Here is a 22,801-nt window from a genome sequence, read left to right on the forward strand (position 1 = left end):
TTAAGAAATTTGAGAGAAAGAATGATGAATTTAGAACCGAGACCTAGACCAACACAGTTTGAAGCATTGACAGAATGGGAAGATGAGATGCATGACAGAGAAAGACAGAGGAGTGGCGGAAGGTATAAATACATGTTTGGCAGATACGGGCATGATACTCCTGATGAGAGAATGAGAAGGTGGCGGAATGCGAGTATGACCGAGGGTTTGTTTCCTGTAAGAATGGTTGGAGGGAAAAAAATGTACAGAAAAAAGACTTAATTTAGAACCAAAGGGGTATGGAGTGAACGAACTAGAGGATGATGTTCTTGATGACATGTTCTACGAAAATCCACCTCCGTATCAACCAGAATCTGAAATATTGACACCAAGTGCCCAAATGAGAGAAACTTTGCAAGTCATAGACAGAACCAGTACCTCAAGAATTAGGGAAAAGTAAAACCATGGGAGAAATAGAGAGAAAATCAGATGAAAAAACGAATAGTGAAAATTCAGCAGAGTTAGCAAAAACAACCTTAGAATTAACTGAAAAGATAAGAGAATTGACCAAAACTTTAGAAGCTGTAACTGTTCCATTGACTATAGGCCCTGTGATGCCTATTTTTGACAAACAGAAGGATAGTGAACATTGTTTAATGGTTCCTTATAACAGTAATAAACTAATTGAAAAGCCAAAGCAGAGCTTAAATGAGAATCAATGGAGACAGATAGTGGGTACAATCGAGCCAAATGCCTCAAATAACCCCTTTCTAGGCCCAAATATAGCAGAAAAACCTAATGTGAAGATACAATCAGTATTTGAAACCCAAAGGGACTTAGAACAAACTAATGTAGAAAAATCAATAGGCCCATCTTCAGAGGAACTGAGCGAATGGTTGAGAAGCCTGCAGAGAAAAGACAAAGAATCTCAATCAATAGATGTAGCCAAACTACGAATGGTACTGGAAGAGTTAATAGGAGGAAGTATTCCCACAGAGAAGTTAAAAACCTACCAGGATGAGGAGTTATTGTTTCTGTGCAAAAGCATAACTTGGAGAGCAAAAAGTCTCCATGAAAGATTAGAAGAAGTAGCTAATGTAATGGGTATAGACATTGAAAAGGTAAAGGCCCTGCAGAAACCATATCGAATAGATTTCACTGAAAAGGACATTGAAAATTTGAATACCACAGGACAATTGAGTCAGATTAAGGAAATAATTATCCTGCTGAGAAAATGGGGAGATGTGGACAAATGGAGAAGCAGATGGTATCGAAAACGAGATGATAACTCAGACAAAACTTTTGCAGCTTTCCCTGTTCGAGAAAAGGAGAAGGTAGTAACAGACTGCCCTTTGAGAGATATTCCAGGAGGAGAATATGTACATGTCCCATGGACTAGACAAGATATTTTATCATTTACAAATGAGTTCCCTTGACTACGTGAAAAACCCGTCGAGTGGTATAGGCAGGTGGACAGATTTGTAAAATTGTCCAAAGTCTTATGGATTGATGTAAACAGCCTGTTTGACATAATAGTAGCAGCAGATTTATGGACGGAGTGCAAACTTATGATAAATTGGCCCACACAAGAATGCCCTAGGGATCCAAGGACAGGAGCCCCAGACCCCGAGGTAATGAAAAAATACGAGCAGGTCATTGTCTTTTTGAAAAACAAAGTACCTCCTAAAGAAACAGATTGGGTAAAGATTGACATAACTCATCAGGAGAGTAAGGAGTCGGTACATGCCTACTCTGAGAGGTTGACTTTGGCTTTTAAAAAATTTAGTGGTGATGAAAATTTGAGCGAAAAGGACTTGAGTCATTTTGTATATAGATTTGTATATGGTCTACGTCCAGAAAATAGTGAAATGATCAAACATACCGTAGATTGGCAAAACAAGAAAATAGACGAAGTATTGAGACATGCAAAATATTTCAGTGATGAGATTGAGGCCAAACAACGAAAGTTAAAAGAAAAAGCCATGTGGGCACAAGTAAAAGTGGCAGAGAGACAAGAAGGCCAGTTAGTGGAACAAGCGAATAATATAAGTCACAAAAGGTTAACTCCTGGAAAGGGTAAAGGAAATTTTAACATAGAAGAAGCTAAAAAGAAATTCCCATGTCATAATTGCGGTAGGATAGGGCATTGGAAATCCGAGTGTAAATTTCCCCAAAATACTAATAATGAAAATTCATCAATAAATCCACAGGTGCAGAATGAGGTGAGTGGTCAACCGCAGCAACAGCAGCAGGTTGTAACACAACAGAATCAGGTGCCAAAACCGCCTTTTCCACAAAGCAAAAATTCACAGAAATACAGTAATGAGACAGGATTCTACAACGAAACACAGGTAACTAAGCTGCCGCACGCTAATGCTGTTTCACAGTACTGACTACAACGTGATGCAAGCGATTCAGAAGAAGGTTACTGACGGTGCCGAAGGGAGGAAGAAGAGTGCGTACTTGGAGCAACTCTAGAAGTAGACCAGACAGGCCCATTTGTAGATGGAAAGATAAGTAATGAAAATGTTACTTTCCTGGTAGATACTGGTGCTACTAGATCAACTGTTAGGTCAGCTGATGTTAAAAACCTTCCTCTCTCGGATGAAACGATCCAAGTAGTTGGTGTATCCATCAGACAGATTAAAACTTATCTGACAGAACCTGTTAAGGTTAGCATAGGGAAATTTTCTGAGATGCACCGCTTTGTTGTGTGCGATACAAGTCCTGTGAATTTGTTAGGAAGGGGTTTATTGTGCAAAACGAATTGCACTATATTCTGTACTCCTGATGGTATAGCATTTGAGACCCCTGATGAAGATGTGTTGTATAAGATGAATATGGCAAACAGAGAAACTGAGTTTACTGAAGCCTATGCTGTATTTAACCCCGATGACCTACCCAAAGATTTGAAACAAACTGTAAAGGCAGAAGTCTGGGACTTCACGGGAGAAGATGTGGGACCAATGAGAAATGTAGACCCAGTAAAAATAACAGAAAAAGAGGGAATAAATTATCCAAATATTACACAATATAAATTGACACCTGAGATAATTGAAGGAGTTACCCCTATAATTGAGAAAATTATAAAACAAGGTATTTTAAGAGAAATAATGAGTAGTCCATGTAATTCCCCAATAATGGGACTGAAAAAACCAAATGGAAAGTTCAGGATAGTACAGGATTTGAGAAAAGTAAACAAAATTGTTGTGCCATGTTGTCCCATTGTACCGAATCCATCTGTTATTCTGTATCAGATTCCCCATGAAGCAGAATGGTATACAGTAATTGATTTATGCCATGCTTTCTTTTCCTATCCATTGCACCATGACAGCGTTTCGTTTTGGCGAGCGTATTTTGGCATGGTGTCGAATTCCACAGGGGTATACAGAAAGCCCCTCAATCTTTAATCAGATACTGAAGAAATCTTTAGAAAGCTTAGAGATGCCCGAGAATTCAGTGTTAGTACAATATATCGACGACCTACTTGTGGCGTCGAAGACTCGCGAGGCCTGTGTAACGGACACTATAAAATTGTTGAATCATCTGGCTGATGAAGGACTTAAGGTGTCACCATCAAAATTACAATTTTATCAGAAAGAAGTAAATTACTTAGGCCATAATCTCTAAAAGGGTCTGAGGAAAATAACAATAGACAGAATCAGGATCATAAAAGGAATGAGAGCCCCTATGACACACAGAGAGATAAGGATGTTACTTGGAATGGTTGGATATTGTCGTCAAGGATAAGCAATTTTCCTCTGATCGCAAAGCCATTGGTACGCTTGACAAAAAGTGATGTGAGAGATCCCATTGATTTGAGCAAAGAAGAATTGGCAGCTTTTAAACAATTGAGATATGGTTTGTGTGAAGCGCCAGCATTGGGAATGCCGGACTATGAGGAGTAGTTTGAGTTGTATTGCAGTGAGAAGAATAGATGTGCACTTTCTGTATTAATTTAGAAACATGGAAAACTAAGAAGGCCAATTGCATACTTTTCATCAATATTAGACCCAGCAGCTGTAGCTTTACCTGGGTGCTTGAAAGCAGTAGCTGCTACCTGTCGAAGCCTGGAACAAAGTGAAGGAATTGTGATGGGTTACCCTGTGAAAGTGTTCGTACCTCATGATGTGGCAATCCTTTTAACAAAGAGTCGCACTCAATACATGACCCATAGTCGGCTGACTAAATATGAGAAAGTCATATTAGGTGCAACGAATGTGAGCCTTGAGAGGTGCTTGAATGTGAATCCTTCAACATTATTGCCTGATGCTGAGAAAGTGGAAGTCAGAGATGAAGCAGATCACTATTGTCTGGATGTACTCGATTTCTGCACCAAGCCACGTCCAGATATAAAAGATGCACCATTGCTAGAAAGTGAATTTGTGATGTTTGTAGATGGTTCTTGCTTGAGAACAGATGATGGAATGTTGAGTGCAGCATATGCAGTATGCACGGTTGCAGCAGTAATGGAAGCATCCCATCTGAAAGGAGTGAAATCAGCCCAAGTAGCTGAACTTGTTGCTTTGACTAGAGCATGTAAGATTGGGAAAGATGTGAGAGTGACTGTGATCACTGACAGCCAGTATGGTTTTTGGTTTTGGTGTTGTGCATGACTTTGGCCAAATATGGCTACAGAGAGGATTTCTGACATCAAGTGGAAAGCCTATTAAGAATGCTGAAGTGGTTGGAAAATTGCTTTAGGCGATACAGCTGCCTAAGCAATTGGCTGTTGTGAAGTGTACTGCACATAATCAGTCTGGCGATTACATCGCTGTGGGCAATAAATACGCCAACGATATGGATCAATACTGTGCACGAAATCAGAATTCAATCAATAGGGAAAAGGAAAAGGAAGTGACTTCTTGCTCCTTACTGTTTACTAACATTGTGGGTACCTGGGAGGAAGTGAGACAGGTGCAGGAGGAAGCAGGAGATGAGGAAATGAAACAGTGGGTAAAAGCAGGATGTGCACAGAGAGAAGGATCATGTATGGGTCTATCGGGATGGAAGACCAGTTATGCCCGATAGCATGATGTCTGCAATGGCACGGATGTATCAAGGACAGGGACATGTAGGGAGAGATGCCATGATAAGGTCATTTAAACAGACATGGTACAATGCAAAATTTAGACTTCTAGCAGAATGTCTATGTCAGAGATGTCTCAGATGTCAGTAATATAACCCAGGAAGAAAGACAGTGGTGAGTCTAGGAACAATAGGTCGAGAAAGAAGGAGGACCTTTTACTAGAACGCAAGTAAACTCTATTGAAATGCCTCCTTGTAACAGGTTGAGGTATATTCTAGTTATGGTCTGTTTGTTTTCAAGATGGGTAGAAGCTTACCCAACGAGAAGAAATGATGGAATCACAGTTGCAAAATTGCTTTTGAGGGAATTTCTTCCCAGATTCGGGTTCCCAGTAACAATTGAATCAGATCGAGGAAGACATTTCCAGAATGAGATCATAAAACTGATTTGTGAAGCATTAAATGTACAGCAAAAACTACATTGTGCCTATCGCCCAGAAGTTTCTGGTGTGGTGAAACAAATGAATGGTACTATCAAAAACAGGAAAGGGAAAATGTGTTTAGCCACAGGTATGAAATGGCCTGATGTCTTGCCTCTAGTACTCATGACAATTAGATCAATTCCAGACAGAACCACAGGGCTGAGCCCCCATGAAATTATCATGGGAAGAGCAATGCGCCACGTGTTCATACCAGTCAACAAGCTGTTGCCTATAACTGATGACATGGTGTTGGATTACTGTACAAGCCTGGCTGACGCAGTTCATTCTGTGTTTCATCAGGTTGGAGCGGATGCCACCACCCTTGAAAAGAAGCAAGCTTATGACCTGAGCCCAGGGGACTGGGTAAGAATCAAAGTACACAGAAGAAGAAACTGTTTGGTTCCAAGGTGGGGAAAACCACGACAAGTGATTTTGACTACAACAACAGCTGTAAAGTGTGCTGGAATCAAAAACTGGATTCATGCAAGTCACACGTTGAGAATCCCAAATCCAGTGGATAGCACAGAAAAGGAATATTTTAATGAGACAGAATCAAGTACTGAATCCGACGAGGAAGAGACAAGAACAAAAGAAAACCCTGAAAGGGGGGAATTGGAGATAGAGCTAACAATCGTCCCAAGAGGTGTTTCCTTGAAAAGAAGATTACAAATTTCTGATACCAGCTCAGACTCAGAGACTGAAAAAGCGAAAAGACAATTAAAGAAATTGTTGATAAAGAGATTCCAGATGAAAAATCGAGAGAAATTCCACCTGAAGTAACAAAATTAGATGGACAGGTACTAGATACAGACAGAGAGGGAAAGATTCTTGCGGAAGACCCCCGAGGAGGTGTAGGGAATTCCAACATCCAGTTAGAGAAAAGGACAAGTAGCCAGCAGGAAGATTGTGCGCAAGAAGCCCGAGGAGGGACAGAAGTAGGGAAAACGAAAAAAGCAAAAGAAAGAAAAAAGAGGTTGGAAGGAAAAAGCAAGTTGAAACAGTGTCAGAAGAAAGTGAAGACGAAGTACCAGAAGGTAGAGTCTTAAGAAAGAGAGCTTGGAGGACTGAAAGGAATGATAAAGGAAATAAACTGAAAAGGTCAGCAAAAGATGAAGTTTGGCCGAATAAGATAAAGAAGTTGAGATACCGACTGACAAAAGTAAAATCACCAAGAGCTGAACAGGTGAATGAAATAACGAGTCAAGAAAAATCAAAAGAAGAAGAAACAGTTGTAATTGAGGAAAGTAAAAGAACGAGGAAGCCTAACCAGAAGTATAAGTCGCCAGAATGGACATATGTAGCCCTGCCTGAAATTAAAGACGAGGCAGATAGCCAAGAAAATCCAGAGGTGACTATACCAGGAGTGGTTGAGGAAGACGAAGAATCGGAAATCCTGAGAGTTATCTTTTCCGATATCGGAGAAGAGACGGATGTTCAGGAAATCATATATTTAGACAAAGAAGGAAAAGTTAAAAATGATGAGATGCCAAACTGAATAAGACGAGAATGCTGCTGATGGAAATACAATAAATAAGGGAAAAGATAAAAACTGGTAGAACCAAGTAAGTGCTTAAGAGCCTTGGGTTAGATAAACTAGTTGTGAAGTAGAAGAGGCTAAGTCAAAAGTCACTATTCATTTCACGAAAATGGCTGACACAGATGGTAGGAAAAGTAGATGTATATTTTTGAAACAATGGTGTAAAATGTGTTGTTGTACAGGATTACTAATGCTTCTATGTAGTATATTAGCAGTGATGATTACATTTAAGGTTAGCTTTGACACAATAGGAGAACATAGTGAAAATAAGACTAGTATAGAGCAGATTCAAAAGATAGATCAAACTAGAATAGATAAAATGTATATGCATAAAGACAGGTCAATAACTGATTTCTCTAACAATGTATTTTCGAAATTACTGTATGAATATGTAAAGACAATGGACGTAAGGGACTGCTACGTCTGTATGCAGTTACCTGCATCTGTTTCAGAGGGAGTGACTTTTTACCACCTTCCTGTAACTTATGGAATAACATGTAGTGTAATAGCTAGTTTATTATATCAAACAGGGAAGTTAGAATATTATTTCTCAGATGTAGATAACATATTTTCACAAGTACCGTCAATTAACAAACTAAATAGGGTAAAACCTGCAAAGGTATTTGGTGAATTTTTCTTAGAGACTAATGAATTAACATTAGAATATATATATAGAAATAATTTGACTTGCAGTCTAAAGAAAGAAGAAAATGCTTTTTTAGATATGGTTGAAGAAAGAAGAATGAAAATGCAAAGGAAGGCCTCTGAAGGGAAGACAGAAAAGACAGTTTGGGATGTAGACATGGAAAAACACTTGAAGGGAAAAGCTAGTCCAACTATGGCTTTAGATTGGCCTCAGAAAGGAAACGTGTGTATTAGAAGGAATAAGACTGTATATGACAATTACTTCGTAGGTAACAATGAGTGCCATGATACATACCGAATCATGGGTGGATGGGGATTTAAAGGAGGAAATGATCCAGTTTTTCCAGGATTATATTTTATCTGTGGGAACAGGGCATATTGTTGTTTGCCAGACCATTGGTATGGCACATGTTATGTAGACCTGGTTTTCCCAAAGATCTTTCACATGGAAAGAGGAGAAGATGGTGTACATATTTTAGGTAGGTATTTGGCACGTAGAAAGAGAGAATCTTGGTCAGAAATTGTAGGCGATATCTTTGGAGCATTGATACCAGCAGTGGGAATATCTCTGAATGCAAATAAAATTAGAAAACTGGCAACAGTAGTGGATCGCTTGTCAACAAGCACCGCTGGAGGATTTTCATTGGTAAATACTGAAATGGTTGCCATGCGTGCCATGGTAATGCAAAAATCGACTTGCCCTTGATATATTACTGGCAAAAGAGGGTGGAGTCTGTGGAATGTTGAAAGTTCAACATTGTTGTACTTACATACCAGACGAAAGTAAAGATTTGAAAAATTATATTAAAAATATAACTGATTTGCATGACGAAGTTGCACCACTGGAGGTTGAGTGTTTGGGAAAAGATTGTTAAGAAAATATCTGCTATTAAAGACTTTCGTAAATTTAGGTAGTACCTTTATAGGTAAAATCTTATTTTCATTAACATGTATGATTTTCTTAGTATTAAGATTAGGATGTCTATTATAAAAGGAAGAAAATTCAGAAAAAGTTCAAAAGAGAGAATTTAAGGAGAAGAATTGGAGACAGAAGAGGGAATTTGAAGAAATAGAATTTGAGGGGATAAAAGAAGATATGTATAAAACAGCCAAAATTGAAGAAATTGGGGAGACTGAGATGTAACAATAAAAGCAAGAATTCACTTTTACTCCATGAAAAAGGGAATACAAAATGTTAATGGTGCGGTGATAAAATCTCCAAATTGATGGAGCGGGTAAAACAAAATTTTGTATACCCCCCCATTCTGCATGTTTACACTAATTAGAATAATCTATTAATTTTAACAAGTATTACTGTATTTGTTTGCTATCTAATCAACATTACTAATGTATGAAATACATGTGGGATTTGCATTTTGCATGGCTAAATAATTTGTGATTAACATAGGTATGCATATTAACACTAGAAAAATAGAAGATTGCATGATATATGTTGCTTTTGTGATGTGATTGTAAGTTGCACCAGATGACATCATTGGGTGAATATAAACGCTTTAAATGTCGCCAAAATGCTAGATAATTACACACACATAGGGGAATTAGTAAGGGTTAAACATGTTATTCGTTATTTCCATGTTTTAATTACTTTTTGTGTTTGTTTCACTTAAGTTGACCAATTTGGCCTACGATAAAATGGCCGACCAACGTACACGACAAAACTGCTACCATTCCACGAGGTTTCAGACCAAGTGCGCATGTCCCAGGCTCCTGAACGAATAGCCTCAAGATGACCCACACAGCCTGTACCCAGACAAGGTCACGACTGGACTTTTGCCAAGAGCTTTAACAATGGACAACTTTTGACAACCGGATGGATCTTGTTTTACGGAGTGACATCATAGACTTTGAGAGACCGAAACGGATAATCTTAACCATCCAATCAGAAGTGCCCAAAACTGACTTTCGTTACATTTTGTCATTACATTCATTATAAAAAGATGGTAGAATAGTGAGTTGCGCTGACCTTTTTTCTTTTTCCTGACGTTATGCTGACGGAGAGGACGGTGACACTGCAGGACAGCTGTTTCCCTGAATCTTTGACAGACTACATTGCTGCCAATTTTTCCTGATGAACTGATGACTCTAAAAATTGATGGGCATTGATTGATGTGGACACGTTTATGGTCCAGACCAAATCTTTGGGACTGTAGCGTGCTGCATGACGAATTGATTGACTTAATAGGACGACTAATAGCCAGATCAGGTAAATATGATGTTCTGTGCTTTGATTAAAGTTTTCACTAAAACCTGCATTAATTAGATAAACAATATCATTGATTAGCAAGCAAATGTGTTGGGTGATTTATTATCATCTGAATATAAATAAAAATGATTAGAATCACTTTCCAAATTCAACTAAATTGATCCATCGGCTAAGTGGAAAGAATATCTTGAGATTCAGGATCAAGATGTGCTGGATTAAGGATATTTAGTGTATGTTTATGTAAATAAAATTCCTTTAGATTATAAGATATTCTTTTCACGTCAGCGTTTGGAACACCTATCTCTCCTGTAAGAGCAGACCAAATGAGTGCGTGTGAGTGTTGGTGTTATGGGCCCCACCAATGAATGTATTGAGTGAAAGCGTTAGTATGGTAACTGGTCTGTGATGAAGGGAGGATAGGAAATTCCACGCTGCAGCAATATCATTGGAATGATTTGCAGCAAAGTCTACATCTTGAAATGAATTTTCTTTATCAACTGGTTTAACTGCTTGAGCTTGATGGTAAATCTGTCATCCCCTGAAGACTGAACCTAGAAAAAATTACCTACATTCTTTTGAAGACCTCAGTATCCTTCTGATTTTTAAGACCTTTTCTCAGAAGATCCTTCTCAAATTGGTTTCCAAGAAGCTGGGAACTTTCAACCAGCTGGTGTAGCAACCAGGCCTTCTGAACTGCCTGTGTTTTCCACATAGTAAGCGGTATGGGTTTCCTCCATTTTTAGGTCTCGTAGACCTGCGTTGTCGCGTGCATGGGCTGCTCGCTCTGCAAGGCTTTTTGGAATCAAGTAGATTTCAGAAGGGGACTAGAAGCCCCTCCCATCATTTTCATTGACTGGCCTCATCATTTATGCCAAATGCTGGCCTCCGATTGCAAATGAGGCTTCTTTGTTACTGCCCGGTCTCCTTTTGGCCCCACCCACCCGGACTGGATTGTTTGCTTGCAGCGTTACACGGTGGGCTTTATATGGTGAGTGAGCACTATTTTTAACATGGACACTGATGGGGACAATGGCGGCTGCAGCACTATGCGCTCAAAATTGTATGTTTTTTATTTATTACTTTAATGAGCGCGGCGCCTGGCGCCTGCTAGGGTCACCGCGCTCACTTTATTTATATTTTTTATTTATGTTAAGTGCGGCGTCCACTTCAGGGACACCGTGCTCTGTGTTTTTTTGTTTACTTTAAAACTGAGCACAGCGCCGCTTCAAGGACACCGCGCTCGGTTTAGTTATATATTTTTTAACTTTAACACTGAGCGCGGCACTCGCTTTAAGGACATTGCGCTCAGTGTTAAAGTTAAAAAAATAAAAAAGAGGGGGTTGTCCTTGAAGCAGCGTCGCGCTCAGTTTTAAGCTTAACTTAAATGCTTGTTTTTTACCTCAGTGGTGCCCCACGCCTTACGGTTGAGCACCGGCTGCCCATGTTTACAAGTGTCGGGGAGTGTTGAGACGGGGAATGCGGTCTCCCACAGCTTTTGCCAAATAGCTTCAACCTTTGGGCAGCTGGGAGCCGTACTCGCTGCCAGCCGCGTGAAGCAGTCGTTGCTTGTTGTTACCACACTCTCTGTGGTGGTTTGAACATTTGTGTGTTGTTGATGGCTCAAATGACAAACAGGGCCTGACAGGTGGCTCTTCAGCAGGCTGGAGGGCAACAAACCATGTGCCCCCTGCCACATGGCTTCTGGGAAAAATACCAACTTTGGGGGGCAAGAGGCGTGCTTTAACGTCGCGTAAGAAAAAATGGTGGCAACGAACAGGGTGCAAATAACGGCGCAATAAAATACAGTGTGGTTCAATAACTTAAAATGAAAAGTAGTAAAGTCTTCTGAATAATTACAAGTTGAAAAGTTTACCTTGACACAAGGTTAGTTAACGTAATACCAACGTTCAAACGCAAATGCTGCGTAAATTCCTCCATCAGCAATGTACATAATAGGTATGGTTGTAAAAAGCAGACCCAAAATAAAACACGTCCGTGTTGAGTGTAGCAAAGAAGAATACTCTTAACACACGGCTTTCCTGAATAGCAGTAAATATTTTAAACACTTAAACCTAACCCGGGTGAAAACCTGCTAATCACAATTGTAACAAGAAACATGAAATGACTTATAAAGTTGAAGACAATAACCGTAAAAAGTCCTACAACGTTCAATTTGAAAGAAGAAAGTCGTCAAAAGTACAATATAACAAGCATTTTCAATGCAGTAGGTCTTGCATTTACGCAAGTTTTAGCTATTGGCATTGTGACAATGCGTTTTATTTTTGTTTTTAAAACCAAAACATCAATAGAATGCATTGTAATTTACAATGCCAATTGCTCAAACTCGCGTAAATGAGAGACCTTATTGTATTGCAAATGCTTGTTAACACCAGTATTCTTAGTGGAGTTTAGGTGGATGAAGGAGTGGTTAGATGGAGAGCTTGGTTGAGGAAACGTTTTCTTTTAGAGAAACTTGGTCACATGATGCCTGGGGAAGGTGTCCCCACCTCAATAAGCACTGAGATGAAGTAGGCTTGATGAGGTAATGTATGGTATACATAATTCTAGTTGTCTCATATGACCCCGCCAATCTTTACTGCTAAACAGTGACAGATTGAAAGCTATCCAAGATCCTGTGATAGAGCGGATTGCACATCTCAAAGCCCAGTTGAGCTGAATTTCAATAAGCTACTTAACAAGAGTCGGCGTTATATTTCCTCCACTCAGGGGTACTTGAATTTAGGAGGACAGCAGTGTAGGCTTAAATGGCTGCACCAGCATATTAGTTCTCAAGTATATTTAGATTTGGAATGCTCAACTTTACGTAACTTTTGTAATCAAAAAAGAGGCACTGTTCCAAGGGGAATTAGGTCAAGAAGCGACCGTCATCCGCAAATGGAAGTGAGAGAGAAGAAGAAGAGAGAGAGAAGAAGAAAAGGATTAGGTCAGGTTTTAGGTACTGTGGGTGAAAGGGGAGACACGTTATTGTCTCTTGTTGCCCTCACACACCCCGAAGGATGTCATGCTTCATCATCGGGCGTTTGCTCCTCGTCGGGCCGGCGGTGCAATGCCCTACGGGTCCCCCGAAGGGTCTCTTTGGCGGAGATCTTCTAGAGAACTGCCGATGGATGCATGCGGGTATGTGGGAGGGAAGTACCAAAGTGAGCAGTGCAAAGAGTGTGTGCTATGTGAATTTAAAAATGCCTAAGGATACCGAACAAGTGATCATTTAATAAAGAGATATCCTTGGTATAGTAAAAAACCGGTAGGTTAGTAGTTATCTGTCGGGACGTTATGTGTCTGGATAACTTAGATGATGGTCGACATGTTTCACGCCTTGGGTGGTCACAGGGATCCTTGGCGTTTCATCAGGACCAGTGGTGGTGGTGGTGAAATGTGAATAGTGCACAGACTAAGAAATACTGGTAGGGTGATATTAGCCCTCTTGCTATTTAGAGGGAAGGGGGGAAAATTACGGTTTAAATTACCTCCATAGGTAGTGTATGTAAAAACCAGTTTGTTATGCCCCCTTTGGAACTGACCTATGAAAGAAAAAAGACAAAGGAAAAAACGATGTTTTTCAGGTGCAAGCCATAGGCATGGCAAAAAGCGGGGCATGCTCGTCCCCTCACAGCGCACCGGGTACCGCAGAAACATACACTACGGAACAACATGGCAAAGGCGGAGCATACTTGTCCCCGCACAGTGCTCCAGGTAACAAAGAAACAGGCATTCACGGACATGACTGAGGTGGAGGAAAATAAATAAACATATGGTGTACAAGGTATGCGTGCATTTTACACAGCGTCAGCTGCCACTGGGTGTGCGGAAGAGAGTCGGGCCCCCGCAACATGAGCCGGGTGGGCACGGAGGCAGAGGCCACACCAACACACTCCAAGGCCATCCAACACAGGCTCAGACACGGGGTTGAAAAATCACACTCGTAATTGCGTACCGCTTAAAAACATATATTTTCCTGGTTCTAAGTTTAAAGTTAAGAGGTTAACCGAGCCCCCAACCGATGCGTCGGTAACGTAACCCCACTGCTTTAGAAGTCACACTGTATGAGAAAAGATTTCTCTTCAAATAATGAAAAGGAGCATATAGTAAAATATAATATATTTATCAATTATAAACAGTCCATTCAGATCCACGCAGTTCACACCAAATTGTAGTGCAAGGAGTCTTGAAATCTCTTTTCTTCAATTAATCTTTATTTTCATTTTCAATCAAATGCATCAGCCCAGCCAAAACATTTCGTCGAAACATGGACTTCATCAGGGTTGGAATTAACTCTTAAAGATCAGGATAAAGGATCTGGACCTGCAGGTTATACAAAAGCTGCTGGAGGTGACCCCAGAGTTATTGTACAAGAAGGAGTTAAGTGGCATATTTTTATAGACACGCATACTTGAAAAAATATATTTTAAAATCTTTGTCTCAAGTGAACCAGTATGGAGATGCCAGAACAAATAAGTGCGTTTAAATTCCTGAAGTTCTCAGCACTGCAATAGGACATCCCACATCAGGTCATGACTGGTAAAAATACTAACAGCTCTAGAACACTTTATTATTGGGATAGCAGCATACGATTAAGTAAGCACTGATATGTATTTGTAACTTATACCTGAAAGGGCCATGGTGCTGAAGGAGAGGCATGAGAAATGTTTTATAATAGCTTGGTGATTGGACTAATAATGGGATAGCACCAATGTTGCAAGTCAGAATAGAGGTCCATTGTGTGAGCTATGAATGGTTCGTCACCATTACAGGAGCTCTGGGTATACCTCCTCACTTTGGAATTGGTCAATACTGAAAATCAATATACATGTGCTATGATGCAAGTGAATTCTTGGTTACCAGAGTGGAGATGCATTTTGAGGGACTGACTGATGTTTTGTAATTAGAATAAACAAAATGGTCAGGACAGAAATTCAGTGTGAGGGCACTGTTCAAGTCTTTGTGCTGGAATAACTGCATGAGATAGCGAACGTTGAAAGTGTGCTGCAAGAGTTTTTTGGGTGGCTCAATAGTAATATAATGTTGGTTGCTCAGCAATGCCAGAGCTAAACAGAGGGCTTTGATGATTTCCCATTTGCAGTATTGCGGTGCATGACATGTTGGGATATAGATGAATGTGCCAATATAAGAATATACAGGATTGAAGTTGGACACACAAACACAAAGGAATCTAGAAAGATGCACTAGTACGTCACAAATGTATATTTTGAAAGCACAAAGACCATGCCTTTACATTCAAATACTTGAAAAAAACCAAGGCTTTTTGTCCCATACCACGCTAGCATTTCAGCAGCGCTCAAGCCCCTTGACAAACACACTTTACCCTGTAATTGCTCTAACACTTCTTTGTGGTTATCAAGATCTCACCTACTGCCACCCAGCAATGCTATGCTTCTTCCCCGATACACTGCACTCACACAATTCTAATCATTCAAAAGCTATTTTCTTTCCAAGGCTTAAGCATTCCTTCACTCACTTCCAGGCATTGAAAAGTCATGAAAATATCCCTAGACCTGCAGGTCTACTAACATGAATAATCTACTCGACCTAACTGTAATGTACCTGACCTGTACACTGGTCTCAAATTGTGTGATTCTAGGAAAAAAAATTATTTTACAGAGCCACCTTTTTCTTCACTATTACATTTGACAGCACCTTCAAAATATGTGAGCTCAGCATTTCTACTGTATAAAAAAAGTCTTGGGTAATTAAATAGACAAAACGTTTGATACATGTGTAATATGAATCTAACCAACATATAGGGTACACATGATCCCTGACTTGCCTCTTAATTCACTGACAGCATTGCCATCAGGGTAAGAGTGTTTCTCAGTTCACGTTCAAAAACTCACTTTTAATAAACTTATTACTAGAGCATGATGTGGTAGAGCATCTGTTATTTGCAGACAATAAGTTTCCCATTGAAATGGCCAAAAACTTCCCCATTAACAATTTGCAGTTTTAGTGATAAAATGATATAGTGTATACAAATAATCTGTGAAAATTGGGTTTAAGCAAACATATTTATCATTTGCACATCACCAAGTTAAGTGTTCAGATTTGTTTTAATTCCATTAAAATATTTTTTAGCACACAGAACACCAAAAAATGGGCTTTCATAACTACCTAAATATATTTTGAAATGTTAGTATACTTCACTTACTAGGTAGTTAAATGTTGTGTTAGGAAAAAAATGACACGACACCCTACAGCCTTTCATTTCCCACTCTGGGCAGCACTTCAGACAGTTAGTTCACTTTAAGAAATCCTGAAAGTTTGCAGTCAGTGAAAGAAAAGTAATTGTAAGAAGATGTAAACTGAATTCTGAACTCTTGTCTCTGAACACAGAGCAGATGTGATGAGATAAAAACAAGATTTAAAGTCATCTTTAAAGCTCCATCACTTTCTGAGTGATCAGAACACCTGTTTTTGTCAGAGCGCCAGAAAAGGTGAGCAGAGCCTAAATATAGCTGGCCTGCTAAAATCTGATTCGCCATAGCGAGTGGGCGAGTAGATATCTTGAGGCTTTACTTCTTCTAGCTTCAAAGTCAGGGTCAAGCAAAGCAACATAACACAATAAAAGTATGATTCTGGTCCTCACAAACAGCAAAACACTACACTTATAGATTATATCACAGATACTAGTACACTGGGCTGGAACACGAAAAAAATATACTGTGGGCACCCACATACTAGAGGCTAAAGGCTACCATAAGAGACTGGAGGACACTCCAGTGTTGGTATCTCACCGTCAGCATATACAATATTTTTTTTTAAAAGTCCGCCACACAGAAACTGGCAACAAAGACAAATGTGACAGCAACTCTGTGTTCGCTTACTTAATATTCGCAAACGCACTGCATTTTAAAATACCATGCGGGGTTAAGGTATCTGCTGCAGAGATCTGTGTGTGTTCATAGAGTTGTGTGGTCAAGGGGGGCGAGATAACTCTGGGGTTAAATGCAATTTCCGGAGAGATCAGTATGCAGTCTAGCAACAGCTTTGAGATAATAAATACGAAGAGTGAATTAATATGCGTACTGCAAAGCACAGCATGCAAATCACAGATTGGTATTTTATGCAAACATAAGATTAGACTCCCACTACTTTTGTCCTCAGTGTTATGTTATTTCAACATTGCTTAAGAGGGTTGTTTTGGGCTCTTACAACGACTTGTTACCAAGTGCTTTATAAATGGTTATCTGTCACTTACAGGATACCTACCATACAAAACATAGAAAACTCAATACCCGCCCACAAAATCAGTTTTCTTGAGTGCTTAAGTAACACGTTGCCTGTGATTCCTGATAAAGCTCCAGCTAGCCCGGGCGAAACTCAAATAAAAGAAGTGCTGATGACCCTTAAAGTGAGTAATGTTGGGCTCAGCTGGAACTGAAATGAAGCGGACCCCCTGCATGTAGATTTGAGGAATGTAAAGCACACAAAATGCCCCTTGGTTCGGCCCCCCACTCCCCAAGGGGAGGGAGATAGTGGCTGGACCGGGGGCCTCCCGGTGGAGGCCACCCCCAAAGAGCAGAACCCGAACACGACTGGGTGGGGACAAGAAAATGGAGGCAGGGAAGGAACTGGACCAGCAGGTAACAGAGCTGGGTCAGGTTAGTCATAAATTTAATCTCAGGAATTCGGCAGGGAGGTGGCAATGACCTTCATAAGGTCAAGTTGTATCTTAACAGTTCATTTAAATCGGCATTTGTCTGTGCAATCCGGTACTTGAAGTTGTGTATTTTTAACGAGAAAGCAGAAACGCAATTACCAAAATGCGAAGAGAAACAGATTTCTGGCACACTACATGACTATATGATCTGGTGTATCACTAGATGCCTAATAAGTACTATTGCACCGCGCATTACTTGGACATCGGTAGGTTTCACGATCCACATCAAACTCTCCAATACCACTTCTATCATCCCCATGTTGATTAAACAACCTAAACTCGGTCGACCACACAGAACACTTTATTGCATAGCTTTCGTGTTTTATCGAATACCATATGGTTCAGGCAGTGCCGACTATGTCACCGTCTTATAGAACCCCTGTGATCTCTCCCGTAACCCTCTGAAAATATTCGCATTAATACCCTGCTTCTCCCCGTCGTTGTTACTTCAAATTACGCATACCCTCTGAAATACTACTAAAGTCACCTCAATAATAAAGCCGCCATCTTCCAACTCAAAGACAGGAAGTGATGTCTGCCAGACGTTTGACCTATAGCCAAAGGGTTGCGTTACGTGACGCAAATGTAATGCGCCACTGGTACGTATTTGAGGCGTTCATCTTAAAACAACAATTCTTACAGCGAAGTGCAACACGTTTTGGTTTTGAAATAAATGTACTATTTATGTGTTGCTATACAAAAAAGCGAAATGGAATTTAACTACGTTTATTTTAGTATAATTCTTTATCAAGCTAGATCTTTCACAAATACCCCCGTGCATGAAATTGGAGTATATATTTGCTGCACTACCTTCTATAACTGAAGAGACAATGAGCAATGACATTTCACGACAGCAGCGAATATTCCACTTATACGGTATATAGCCGACAAGACAGCTGCGTGTTTACCAGTAAAGGGCGGCCATCTTGGACAGGGTCAGCAGTGTTTGAAAAGGGATACTGTGTAACAGCTAGAATGCGAAACTGTGTAACAGCTAGAATGCTAATATGTTAAATGTTATACAAATTGAGCGACTCATAGACATCATTGTGTGGCACGACGGATGAAGTCACGTCGTTTGCCATGAAGATGAAGTCAGCCACAACCGGGTTGCGAAAATGCAAATGTCTATTCAAATCTGCTGCTTGCTGAAAATCAAACATTTAACCCCCTGCATAGCTGTCATGGTTTCAGATTGCTTATGTGTGACATTTTCATAATTTCAGTGTAATTCTGACTAACATGCAACAACTATGAGTGACACTTTCTCGCAAGCAAAATCAAGCAATGGAAGACGATGGAAACACACACATATCAGAAATTTTTAGGTCGAGCCTGGGAACTTATGCGCTGCTCTGCGAGGCATGCTGTATTGAGGTAGGGACTTGAAGCTCCGCCCACTCTCCACCCATATTTGTAATTGTCGACTGTAAACTGTGGCTGTTCATTGGTCAAAAGGTTTAGTAGTCCCGCCTTAGTACAGTCTTGTCTCATTTTGTAATCTTAACCAGATTTTACTACTAAGAGACACGCGGTATCCGCTTGTCACGGGTTCATACTAATTGACCCAAACTCTAAGCGAGCACCATTACGATACGTAGACTGCTCGGCAATGTGTTTACGGCAGTGTTAGAAGTGGGGGGGAACGGAAGGGCACGGCGTGCCCCTACTTTTAAAAATTATGCTAGTCCGTTCCCCTACTTCTTGATTTAAAAAAAAGCGTCCCGGGACTGCCCTAATTCAGACCCGGTTCTAGTAAGGGCTTTAAGGTAGGCGCCAAGGGGCTCAAAGTGCTTCACACACAGACCGTTTCAGAGATTATCGCAGCCGTACCTGAGTACTTCACAGGTCTTTAAAAGACCATTTACATGTTAACGAGGCTTTGTTTATTTTTTCACCCCTTCATCTCCAAAAGGGGCATGCCGAAAGGCTATCACAACAAAGACCTGGGTGTCAGAAGGTATTTTGTGCCATACAGGTTGGTTCAAACCTTGTGGGTCTTTGGTAACGCCCCGAGTCAGAAGATCTTTTTATGGGGTAGTTGCCAACTAGTTGGCTACCTTCACTTTCTTAAAAACCAGAAAAACGATGGATGGTTTTACTCTCAGCAGTCTCACCAATGATCGTGAAGGTGTCTAAACTTAGATGTGGTACACCTAGGGTTTCTCAATACAGTAAGCTAATGAGTAAACCGTGAAAGAACACATAAATGTGAAAAAATGTGAAAGAGACGTGATGGCACCTCACGTGCGCAACCCCAATTGAGCTTGCTGGCTGGTACTCGTCAGCATTGCCCACTCTTCTCATCATCGGCAGCCATCACGCTCAAAAATAATAATAAAGAAGAAGTGTCCAAAAAGAAAAACAAGTTGTGTGACTAAATAGTGAGCGTTAAAAAGTGAAATAGGTCCACCCACTACAGGTTCAAACTTTATTCCTCCTTAGGAGTGCACCTACTTCAATGTATAAAAAGGTTGCTAAAAATGCATACCCTCCTTAGATGCCAACATGTTTCATCGCCTGGATTCTTTAAGGCGATTTAGTCAGGGCAACAACAGTTGCTTGGCACACGATAAGGACACTTCTTAAAATCACATTCGGAGACTGCCAAAAGTAAAAGACATACACACATAACACTTAACTATGGTGTTCATCCCCGCTTCTTAGAACCACCCGTATTCTATCAGGTATGTCTATAAATCATTATTCCCTTACCCTCGTGGAGCCTTGGCCTCGCGTACCAGCTCTATGAATGAGGTATCCAATAGGCTCCCTATGTGAGTCCTCGGGGTTCTGTGTGGCATTCCCCCGTCATGCCAACCTGTTAATAATTTTCAACAGTTATACAGAGTCTTCTTGTATTCCATTTCAACCTATTGTATGGTCACCCTCGCCATACTAGTATCGCACTGTCTTCAGGTATTCAGAAAGGCTTTAAAAACCAAAGAACGCTGCTAATGTTCCATCGCTACTTCAGACCCCCTCTCTCAACGGAAGGCACAAACCATTCTATCCTTGCTAAAAAAGTAGTGTTTTAGCTGAAGCAGAGCCCAGTTTATCATGCAATCAAGGGGTAGTTTCTTGGCCTCAAAGACTGACTTCGACAAACCATACTGCAGCCCTCCCCTCTTCCATCACGCCTCCTTACCACCTACAGCCTCACGGAGCTCCTTCTCTCCGCCGGTCACGAGTATTGTGATCCCGCGGCCCATTTATGCTCACGCCCCTTACGCATTTTTTCGGCGCGACGCTAGACTGGGCGCCATCTTTAAATGGGATGATATACCTATAACTCCAAATAAGTGCTTCAATTGCCCGGACCTCGGAATTAGTGTCTTTCTCCCGATCTCACACTACCATTAGAATCTCGCCCTGATATGTCAATACAGGCCTTGAAGGAATTATTGTAATGTAAACCCACAGTTTCCCTACTAGGGACCTCCTCGTAACGAGGCAAAAACAAGCGCCATGTTGGATTGGGGGCACTCGTGTGTACCTAAAGTTCAACTATATATCATCAAGTTTCTTTGATTGAGTATAGATTGCTCAGGGGTAGTATCATAGTATAATCTCCAACCCCCATACAAGATATTGTGACTTCAGTGAGTTTAGACAAAGGAGGGGTTAGATGGCATATCCCCTACTAGGAACCTCCTCATCACGGTGTGAATGCAGGCGCCATCTTGGAGTGGCCGGACTCGTATGTGTCTAAAGAGTTACTATGTGTATTTACGTGTCTCGGATTGAGTTTAGATTACTCAGGGGTGGTATCTTAGTGTTATCTCCAGCCCACCACTTATGATATTAATACAAACATCGATGAGTCTCAACAAGGGGGGGAAAAAGGGAATTTTGCCCACATCTACCTTCCTCTTGTGAGTAAACCCAATAGCGCCGTGGTGAATGCCGCATCGATTTACTAATTTGCGGGATCCCCCGACACGTTATCACTTGATACGTTTAACATTATGTCCAGAAAAGGACCTAGTCCAGCAAGGTATGGCTGCACGGACCCCAAAGGGGTTCCACAGAGGTCCGGGGCCCACTCAGGGTGCTTCTAACAGAACACATAGAGGGAAATACAAAGAGGGAAATGATGGGAGCGAGCCTAGCTCTCTAATATAGATGTATCTGTGTTTTAAATACTCAGTATCTCGCCTTACCCCATTCGATTTGGTCGTTCAATCCCTCCCGGTCAGTTTTCTCTTGGAAAATCCATCTCGCTTCCTTTGAAGCCAAGATTTCCTCCACATTTTGAGACGGGCCCATCATTCTCTCCAAGACAACCCAGGTGAAAGAGTGCTTAGCGTGGTGGCAGTGTTGTACCAGCTTTGTCGTTAGTTTGCCTGCTCTGATGGTGCTAAGATGTTCTTGCATTCTGATTTTCACCTTCCTGGTAGTTAGTCCTATATATTGGAGGTTACACTGGCAGGTCAATCTGTAAACGACATTGGCCGTGTTACAGTTACTAAAGTACTTTAAGTACCAGATTTTACCTGATTTTAGAACTACACTTTGGGTTTTCTTTGTGAGAACACACACTGAACACGACCCACATGGGTGGTGGCCAGGGGGAATCGTTGACTCGGTGGACCTCTGTTCTACTTTTACCCGTGAGTGCACCAATTTGTCACCCAGGTTGCTAGATCTCTTAAAGGCAAACCTGGGTGGGGGCATCTTGAAGCCCTCAGTGGACAGTAACCTCCAATGTTTACGGATGGACTGTCGGATCTTCGTGGCCAACGGGTCGAATGTCATGACTACCGGAAGGCAATCTTCTTTGCTTTTTTCGTTCTTTTGCAGCAGGACACTGCGAGGGGTGTTCATCGCCCTTTTTCTGGCTTGTCTGATAGTCTTCCGTGGGTATTGTCTCATTTCAAGCTTGGCGCAGAGTTCCTTGGACTGGTCCAAAAATGTGTTGGTCGAAGTACAGTTTCTACGGTACCGAAGAAATTGACCCACCGGGAGATTATCCCTGAGTGCTCTTGGATGGTACGACCTATAGGATAGGAGAGAGTTCTTGTCCGTAGGCTTCTGGTGTACTTTAGAACATAGCCTACCCCCATCTGCAAAGATGTCTAAGTCCAGGTATACTGCTGTTTCGTTACTATAGTTCCATGTAAATCTCAGACTGGTATCCTGATGGTTAAGCCAGTTTAAGAATTGTAATAGGCCTTCCTCTGGACCTGACCAGACACAGAGAATGTCGT

At 41.0% G+C, this 22,801-nt stretch overlaps 1 protein-coding gene across 1 annotated transcript in view; it reads right to left on the reverse strand.

Moving 5' to 3' along the window:
* Positions 1 to 18,178, reverse strand: part of SDHC (succinate dehydrogenase complex subunit C) — a 111,937-nt gene extending 93,759 nt beyond the window's left edge. Inside the window, exon 1 of the mRNA XM_085638654.1 lies at positions 18,079 to 18,178. Coding sequence (XP_085494780.1) covers positions 18,079 to 18,098 — 20 coding nt within the window. The 5' untranslated portion in view covers positions 18,099 to 18,178. The remainder of the gene's footprint in view (positions 1 to 18,078) is intronic.
* Between the last annotated feature and the right edge of the window lie 4,623 nt (positions 18,179 to 22,801).

This window comes from Triturus cristatus, chromosome 12, assembly GCF_964204655.1.
Source record: "Triturus cristatus chromosome 12, aTriCri1.1, whole genome shotgun sequence".
NCBI lineage: Eukaryota > Metazoa > Chordata > Amphibia > Caudata > Salamandridae > Triturus > Triturus cristatus.